Consider the following 8,771-nt stretch of genomic DNA (forward strand, 5'->3'; position numbering starts at 1 on the left):
GCGGCGGCGGCGGCGGCGGCACCGGCACCATGGCGGCGGCGGCGGCCTCGGCCCGTGCCTCGGCCCGTGCCCGCGGAGCCGGCCCGGTGTGGCGGCTGCGCCTGCTGTGCCAGCGCTACCAGGAGTACGTGAGGCGGCACCCGGCCGCCACGGCCCAGCTGGAGGGCACCGTGCGGGGGCTCTCCTACCTGCTGCCAGGTGCGGGAGCGGGGGGGCGGGCGAGCCTTCGTCCCTCCGGCCGGGGGGCCGCGGGCACCGGGACCCAGCGGGGAGCGGGAGCTCCCCCGGCTCCGGGCGCTCGCTGTAGCCGCTCTCTTCCCTTTGCAGGTCGCTTCTCGGACTCGCACGCGCTGTCGGAGCTGGGTAGGTGGGCAGCGGGTCGGGGCCGGTGCTGTGCCCTTACCCGGGTGCATGCGGGTCTTGCTCCCCGGGCCCTGCTCTTGTCCATGCATTCTCGGGCAGCTCCTGGGAGGAGTCTGCATATCCTGCTACCCTCCTTCCCTCATCCCTTGTCGCGGACAGACACAGCAGGGCCGGTTTGGCTTGCTTCCTGTGCATCCATTCTGCGTTGTTCTCTTCCTTTTCCAGTGTACTCTGCCTCCAACCTCCTAGTGCTGTTAAATGACTGGATTCTCCGAAAGGACCTGCAGGAAAGCCTGCCAGTGGTAAGGCTGGAGCATGTGGGAGGAGGATTTGGGACATAGGCTTTCTTCCTTGCAGGAGCTTTCAGCGAATGTCTGTAGAAACTTAACAGGTCTTTGCTAAGGCCTCTCTTTGTGGTCAGGTATGGAGAAGCCAGAGGCAACCTCTGAATGCAACTTAAAATAGCAGCCCTGTCCTTTAGCTCCTGGCTTGAAGGTGTGGCCAGAGCACTCCCTGGACCACAGAAATCAGGCCCTGACTTGCACCAGAAGCTTCACAGGCTTTTTTGAGAAGCTCAGAACTTGAACTAGGTAGAGGTGTTGATGAATAAACCGTTGCTGTTTACACAGCAGTGGCTCTGGAGCACTGAAGCTCTTGATTCCATCTATGAGACTCTTCCTTTGGGTAGGGTACTGTGTTGAGTAAAACAAATGTAAGCGGCTTGCTACTATGTCTATCTTGCATGAGCCCCAGGCTGGCTCCCAGCATTCCTAAACCCTTTGGGGAATGGGGAAGAGGTTGTTTTTTTCCAGACAAGGTTCTTCTGTTAGAAACCTACCCATTGTGTGGCTTGGGTGTTGGCAGCTCCCTGAATGGAGCATGAGGTGTGTAACAAACAGAAATGCACAAGACTTGCTTCCCTGGTTAAAATTGAATAGAATTCCAGCTGTATTGTCTTTATTGATGCTTTTCAGTGAATCAAACCCTGTGGTTGACAGCAGTAGTAAGTTCCCACGTGGATAGCAGAGACCTAGACTGGAAGAGGACCCACTGTCCTGGGGTTCATGCCTGAAATCTAGTCTGATGCTGTGTTCAGTCAACATTCACTCTGATGTGGCTGTGGACTCTGGGTTCCCTTCCCTCTACTTCAAGTACGCTCCCTCATCAGCTCTGTCCAGAGAGGAGGTTGTCTTGTGTCACAGCTCTGGGATGAGGGGGAGGGGAGGGTTTTGCTGTGCAGCTCAGGCACAGTGCCACAACCCAGGAGGCTGTCCTGTTGTGTCAGTTGGGGTAGAGGCAATATAAAACACAGATGTGATGTTCTCCCTATTTTTGGAGCGGTAACTGTGATGTGATGTGCAGTCTGCCCCTACTTGGATGTAGATAAGTGGGCTTGTGTGTAGGCTCCAGCCACAGTGGAGACATTGCTTTTTTTTTTCTGGAGCTGTGACTTCCAAGGCCATCTGGTGCTTATTTCTGAGGGTCCCACCAGACTGGGCTGTGTTTCTGCCCTCTTTAACTCCCAAGCAGAACCTGCATCCTGTCCCCTTCCTCCCCTCTGTGTTTTGCAGTCGCTGCCCCAGCAGAAGCTGCTGACCTGGCTGAGTGTACTAGAATGCGTGGAGGTCTTTGCAGAGATGGGGACAGCCAGGGTGTGGGGGGAGATGGGCCGGTGGACCATCATTGTCCTCATCCAGCTGGCTAAGTAAGTGCTGTGGGCAGAGGGGAAGGGGCAGTGTGCGCTCGGAAAGGGGACCTGAAGGGCACTCCATAGTACCCTGGAAAAAATCCCACACAGGACTGAGCTGCCACTCCCTGAGGCTGGGGGAATTTGGAGCCCCATGGTGTACTGGACTCTGTGCCACAGAAGGGAGCACTTAGACCTCTCACCTTGCCATTTGCTCTGAGGAGACCCGAGTGTTTCCCTCTTCTGTGGAAGCCATCAGTCCAGTGTAACAGGAACCCAGCTCCATAGTCTGGTATTGAAGACTTCCACATGTCTGTTCACAGAGCCATCCTTCGGCTCCTGCTCCTGCTGTGGTACAAAGCTGGCATCCAGATGTCTCCTCCCATTGTGCCACTGAACAGGGAGAAGCAACAGCCTCTCCACCCTCAAGGTGAGCCCATGGTGTTGTCATCATTGGCCTGGTGCCTTGCTGAGCCACATGTCTTGTCCTGCTAGAATTACTCATGAGAGCAGTGGCTTGTGCAGCACATGGAACCATAAGGTGTCTGTACTCAAGGCTGAGCTGTGTTCAACTTTCCACCCTTTGCAGAGGACGAGTTAGCTTAGTGGCAGGGTTGTCCAATATCTGGACCATCCTGGAAGGAGGGGATGGAGAAGTCCAAGCTGTGAATTTCTGGCTGAACTCATTTCTGGCTGAGTCAGGCTGTATGTGCTCTGGTCTAGTGATGAGGAAAGAGGCCCGAGACCTGTGCAATGTCAGGCAGATTTACCTTTTCACCCTCTGCCTACTGTTAGCCCCTGCAGAATTGTCCAGTTTGCACTAAATCAGCCTTTCAATCTGCTCTTCTTGGTGGCAGCTCTGAGGTACGAAGCTTTGAAGCCTGACTCCTGTGGCTGTTTCCTTCTGCAGGCATGGAAGACAACTCCTCAGGGAAGGATCAGACCTATGTTGGCAGGCGTTCCAGCCGTGTTGTGCGCTCTCTACAGAGCAGTAAGTGACTGAGCCTGTTTTTCAGCCTGAGCTGTTCCTGCTCTGTGTCTTCATGGATGGCATGGATGTGAGCAGTAGAGGGTAGAACCTTGGGACATAAAAATGGGACATATAAAGGCCACTCAAAGGGCCTCATATCTGGGCCCACTGTGGATAGGTGGGCGTATCAAAGCAACCAGAGACATGCTGCAAGGCTAGCACTAAATTGTGTTTTCCCAAGTGAGCTGTGCAACAGAGACAGCTCTTCATCATGGTTATGTTTTGAGGAGCACGGATCTTACAAGTACCTCTTCAGGCTTTCCCCTTTCACACCTTCACAGTGCAGAAAGCAGGGAAACATGATAGGAAAGGTGTCCTGGTTTCGGCTGGGATAGAATTAGTTTTTTTCCTGCTAACTGGTATGGTGCTGAGTTTTGGGTTTAGTATGAGACTAATGTTGATAATATTGTTATAACTGATACTGTAGGTTGTTGAGAAGTAGCAGTTACTCTAAGTAAAAGACTTTTCAGCTTCCTGGGTTCTGCTAGTGAGGAGATGCACAAAAAGCTGGGAGGGAGCATGGCCAGGATGGGTGATCTGAACTGGCCAAAGGGATCTTCCATGCCAAGAACCTCATGCCCACTGTATAAACTGGGGGCACTGGCTGGGAGGGGCAAATCACTGTTTGGGAATGGGATGGGCATCACTCTGGGGATGGTGAGTGGTTGTATATCACTTGTGTTTCTTGGGTTTTGTTGTCTTCCTTTTCATTACTGTTAAAATTGTTATCATTTTTATTTCAATTATTAAACTGTTCTATGTCAATGCAGGAGTTTTACCTTTCTCTGATTCTTCTCCCCATCCAGCCGGCGGGGGGAGGTGAAGGGCTCCAGGGCTAGGTGGAGTGAGCTAGCAGTCATGTGATACGTAGTTTCCAGCTCGGACAAAGCTTTTATTTGTGCTAGTAACCAGACCTGCTTCCTTCAGCCCCGTCCCTGCAGTCCCGGCACTGGGGGTCCCCCCAGCAGAGGGAGGAGTCGCAGAGCCGAAGAACGGAGGAGATCAACCAGCCTCCCACTCCTCTGGGTCTCCAAGAAACCATCGCAGAATCCATCTACATTACCCGCCCCCTGCTCCACCGTATCCTGCCCTTCTCCGTGCGGGCTCCCGGCACTCGCGGTGCCAGCAGAGGGTGCTGCGGGCTCGGCCCGGGTGCTGGGCAGGGAGCGGCTCTGCTTGGGCACGGGACCCGGGTCTCTTCCCGTTCTTACACTTTGGTGACTGGCCTCAGCCACTGGAGCTGTGGGTGCAAGTTCTCCAGCCCTTTTCCCCCGGGCCTCCAGCCCTGCCTCAGGGTGTATTCGCCTGCATTTGGCAGAATTTTGTGGGTATGCAGGGGATCACTTCTCTGTGTGCCTCTTGTTAGGAATCTCTCGTCTTTTCATTCCTTGACTGTGTGTTCCTAGTACTGAGTCTAGGAGTATGGGGCCAGAGATCATGGAAGCCCTGGCTCCTCTCAGCAGTCCTGGACATCTCGAGGTCAGTCTGATGAACAGTCTTTCTAGGTGCTCGGTTTGGTGGTGGCTGGGCATCACACTTCCCTGTTCCCAGTCCTGGGCAGGCCCTACTGAGAGAAATATGCACCCGGGATGGTCTTTAGCTTGGAGATTGACACATCTTCTACAACACTTACAGTGCTCTTTGTTCTGAGCTGGTGCGGGCTGCTCTGCGTGGAGCTGAGAGTGGAGGACGTTAGAAGCCCCCTTTGTTTTCCCTGCTGGCTGCTTTTGCTGTGACTTAGCTCTCTGCCCTCCTCTTCCAGTCTGAGTTTGCTGAGTGATCTGAAAGACCTGAACAGGCGAGAGCGGGCGGAGCTGAGGCGACGCACGATCCTACTGCTGTACTACCTGCTGAGATCTCCTTTCTATGACCGATACTCAGAGTAAGGGGCCCTTGATGGGCTTCTGTTGAAAATTTCCCTTTTAACTGTGGTAGCGTCAGGGGACTGGGTGAGTAGATCTGGAGATGTGTGGGTGCCTGTGACCAGGTTAATCTGAGCCCTTGTCTAACAGCTGCCATTGCTGTTTGTGTGCTCAACAGCTGGGGCAAGAGATGTCCGGCTGGACTTGTTCATATTCTCTCCCTTTCTAGGGGCAGGATCCTCCTTCTTCTGCGCTTGTTGGCTGATTATGTGCCTGGAGTTGGCTTCATCACACGTAAGTGGGTCCCACTGTTACATCCCCATTTATTTATTTATATCCCCATTTCTGCCTGGTGAAGAAAAATGAGGGCAGTTGGGAACATTTGTCAATTGGTTTCCAATCTGGGGAAGGAGCTGGGAAGTCCTTAGAGAGGTTAGCACTAGAGCAGTTGTTGATGCCTGAGTAATTTTTAAATGCTGAAGGAAAAGATTAATTCCTTCCTGGCTTGATGACAGTAGTAAACCTCTGTGTGCCCTGAGGCTGCAGAGCTCAGTGTCTGCCACTTAGGCCTGTTCTTCTGGGCATCCTTTCTGTACCTCAGCTGGTACACCACGGCCCCAGCTTTGCAGCCCTGTTCTGAGCTCTTTTCCTTGATCCCTAGTCTACAGTGTGGACATGAGGGGTAAATGAGTATGTAGAAGTCTTGAACCAGGCAGAAACTGACTGTAAATCAAAGGGCCAAACCAGGTCTGTGTTCTAGTTCTTCACCAGAGGATCCCTTTATTATAGGCCAGCGTTTCATTTCCCTCCACTCTTCCCCTGATGATGTTAATCCTTTTGTGGAGTGATTCATGGCAGTGATATGACATTACATCAGCCTGGCATCATGGGATTGCCCTTTCTTTGGGGAGGTCACAAAGCTGGCTAGCTCAGGAGCCACTTCCTCCAGTTAGTGTTTCAGAGAGGCTTTGGAGCCTGCATTAAGCCCTGTGCAACGTAAGCATTTTCACTCTACAGCAGATGCTTCTGTTTGCACCTGCTCACTATTGCTGCGTTATCTTCCTTCTTCCCTGTCACAGCAGTGTTCTCCTGACTCTCTGCATGTGGGTTTTCCCCTTGCACATTGCAGATCCCCTTTCCCACTGCAGTTTGAACATGTCAGCTCTGAGGGAATGGTTGGTGTCCCACACCATGGCTGTGTTGACCATGTTTCACACCCCTCTTGGTCCTGCTCTGATCTCTGGCACCACATTGCAGTGTTGCCTTACATCTTGGCAGAATAAAATTCTTGGGTTCATCTGAGTTGTGTAAGTGGAGATTTGGGGTTGTTTGGATCATAATGAGAAGTGGGGGATATACCCCATAGACACACTGCTTTAAATTGTTGCCTTTCTACATGTATGATCTCTCTGTTCTCTTGTTTCAGGGCCACTGATGGATTACTTGCCTGCTTGGCAGAAAATCTATTTCTATAACTGGGGCTGATAAGAAAAGAAGACGATTATTCTCTGCTAAAATCATGGCTGGACATTCCTAAGGAGTGCAAGCAGGCTGGGGGAGGGATGTTGATAATGTCTAATTTTCAGTTAAATCATAAATGAGAAGTTCCTGTTCTGCAGAGCAGGGAGGGGGTTGTATGCAATTTTTTAACAGATCAAGGCGTGAATGATGGACACTAAATGTGTAGGGAGACCCTGGCCACCTATTTCTCTGGACCATTCTGTGGCTGTAGTGATGGTGATGGGGCAACTTCTTTTTTGAAGCACTTGATTTTTCTTCTTTTGTACAGCTGCGCTATAACAAAGCCAGGTAGCGTAGTGGATTTTGGGAGAGCACTGTCTCACATGTCATGGCGCTGAGGTTGACCCACAACCTGCTTGTGTTGGCCATGCCTGGCCCATCTGCTTGGAGCAGACTTGTCTGTCAAATAAACTGACTGAATGGAGAGAACTGGGCTGAAGAGCCTCTGCCTCTTTGCATGGGATCCCTTGTCTCTGGGTGCCAGCAGGTCTCTCTGTCAGAAACAGCAGCTTTTGCAGTTGTCTACCCTGGGGTACTCTGTCCCTTAGAAGCCTTTTGCTCTGGCCTGTGTCAGTCAGGGACCCACATGTTGCTCAGCTGATGACTACAGCCTCTGTAATTCCCAGTGCCTGCCTCAGTCCCCAGAGTCCTGGGGTTCCCCTGGGGGTCCACAGAGCTGCAGTGTGCAGGCTGCTTTCCTAGCACCTAATGTGTGTTAAAAGGGTTTGCAGAATGGCTGCCAGCCAGGGCTTGGCCAAGGGCAGAGGAAAAGTGATTAATTCAGCAAATCTGCTGTTGCATTTAAAGGGCCTAGGACAGGCCTGTGTCTCTTCTAATGGGGGGACAGTTGAGGCATCAGTCTGCACAGAGAACTTCTGTGGAGACTCCCTGCCCCACAGTCAGCTGTATGGGTAGTAAGTGTGTCCCCAAGTGGGTATCAGGAGCACTCCTACCTGAACCATCCCTAAGGGCTTCTCAGGATGCAGGGGTCACAGCCTTCTTGCCTCAGCACCCAGCACTGGAAATGCAGTTCCACACACACATCCCTCATGGGCCACCGCAGCTGGGGACAACAGGACATCGCCAGCGTGAGGGGTGTGTTGCCACCTCAGCTGGCAAGGCCCTGCAACATGGTAACAGCAGCACAGGAAAGCCATGACCAAGGAATTGTACTCCCTTTGCTCAGTCTTATAGCAGAGGAAGATGCTGAACTGTTGTCTCCTGGGACACAGTGGTACCAGGATGAGATGCAAGGGTCTGCTTTTGGAGGTTTTGAGAGGAAGGCACAAGCAGGTGCTGAGGGACAGAGACAGCCCTGGAGCTCTGACTGTATGGAGGGACACACACCAGAACAGTGAAGGCTCAGCAGCTGGCAGGGCCCAGGCAGAGGCAGCCCAGGACCTGAAGGGGACAAGGTAGGAAGGGACAGCAGCAGTAGCTGGGAGGGGCCAAGTCCCCTGCCCAACCCAGCAGGTGTCCTGGGCAACCAGGGTGGCTCCTCTGTGACCTTGCTATGGAACCAGTGGAACCGGTCAGTGTGCACCATGCTGTGCTGCCTGCTGCTCCTCGCCCTGCTGCTGGGGGCTGCCCTCCCACGGCCTGCACACCAGAGGTGATGGCACTTCACTCCTTCTCCTCCTCCCTGCCCCAGTACCTGCAGGGCCCCTGATATGGGCTGGGACTTGTGGCACCTGGCCTCAAGAGCTGGCCAGACTGGTTGGAAGATGCAGCACGTGGGAGCTCTTCTGCCAGCCTGGGTAAGTGGTGTAGGACCTTGGCTCACTCCTGGTCCTTGTTTTCCTCTGTAGGAACAGCTACTCAGTTCCTGAGGATTTCTCTGCTCCCCTGGAGCTTCCACAGAAGCACTTCGGCCTGGTGGATGGTACAGTGCTCTCCTTGCCCCTCTGAAGCCCCTTTCCATGCACTCACCCCTCCAGGTGGGTGGTCGTCCTGGAGCTGAGCCCAGCCTCTCCTGCCCCCGCAGATTACGGCATCAAGCCCAAGCAGCCTGGCTTCAGGACGCGGGCGGCCCCGGCGCGGCCGGCGGAGCTGCGCAGAGCCCGCAAAAGCAAGCGTGACGGGCTGGACCTGCTGGAGTACTACGAGGATGGGCGTCTGTAAGCCAGCGTGCCCCCATGCCCACCACAGCCCCCCAGGTGAGGGCTGGAGCAACAGCTGCCAGAAGGCCCTTTGGGCCATCATATGATCTCTGGCCTCTCAGGAGTGCAGCCAGGGCTCTTGGACCAGTACTGAGAAGCTCCAGGTCCTCTTGGGGTCCCAAGGGAAAGAAGAAGCCAAGGCCCAAACC

General features: G+C 53.6%; 2 protein-coding genes across 2 annotated transcripts; both read left to right on the forward strand.

Moving 5' to 3' along the window:
- The first annotated feature begins 29 nt into the window (after positions 1-29).
- Positions 30-6,892, forward strand: PEX16 (peroxisomal biogenesis factor 16). Its single transcript, XM_036384899.2, has 11 exons — positions 30-198; positions 328-363; positions 589-665; positions 1,935-2,068; positions 2,374-2,480; positions 2,961-3,041; positions 4,008-4,160; positions 4,487-4,559; positions 4,843-4,962; positions 5,172-5,236; positions 6,369-6,892. Exons 1-11 carry the CDS (start codon positions 30-32, stop codon positions 6,425-6,427), a joined length of 1,074 nt encoding a protein of 357 aa, XP_036240792.1. The 3' UTR covers positions 6,428-6,892.
- Positions 6,893-8,007: 1,115 nt separating this feature from the next.
- On the forward strand, positions 8,008-8,584 carry FREY1 (Frey regulator of sperm-oocyte fusion 1). Its single transcript, XM_054515022.1, has 3 exons — positions 8,008-8,075; positions 8,278-8,345; positions 8,448-8,584. The coding sequence occupies exons 1-3, from the start codon at positions 8,008-8,010 to the stop codon at positions 8,582-8,584; spliced, it is 273 nt and encodes a 90-aa protein (XP_054370997.1).
- Positions 8,585-8,771: the final 187 nt, after the last annotated feature.

The sequence above is a fragment of the Molothrus ater genome, chromosome 6 (genome assembly GCF_012460135.2).
Source record: "Molothrus ater isolate BHLD 08-10-18 breed brown headed cowbird chromosome 6, BPBGC_Mater_1.1, whole genome shotgun sequence".
In the NCBI taxonomy this organism is placed as follows: Eukaryota; Metazoa; Chordata; class Aves; order Passeriformes; family Icteridae; genus Molothrus; species Molothrus ater.

Coding starts and splice junctions, on each gene's coding strand:
- PEX16 (XM_036384899.2), top strand. CDS start 30: ATGGCGGCGGCGGCGGCCTCGGCCCGTGCCTCGGCCCGTGCCCGCGGA. Junction 199..327: donor GCTCTCCTACCTGCTGCCAG/GTGCGGGAGCGG, acceptor TTCCCTTTGCAG/GTCGCTTCTCGGACTCGCAC. Junction 4,161..4,486: donor TACCCGCCCCCTGCTCCACC/GTATCCTGCCCT, acceptor GTGTGTTCCTAG/TACTGAGTCTAGGAGTATGG.
- FREY1 (XM_054515022.1), top strand. CDS start 8,008: ATGCTGTGCTGCCTGCTGCTCCTCGCCCTGCTGCTGGGGGCTGCCCTC. Junction 8,076..8,277: donor CCACGGCCTGCACACCAGAG/GTGATGGCACTT, acceptor CTGTAGGAACAG/CTACTCAGTTCCTGAGGATT. Junction 8,346..8,447: donor GCACTTCGGCCTGGTGGATG/GTACAGTGCTCT, acceptor CTGCCCCCGCAG/ATTACGGCATCAAGCCCAAG.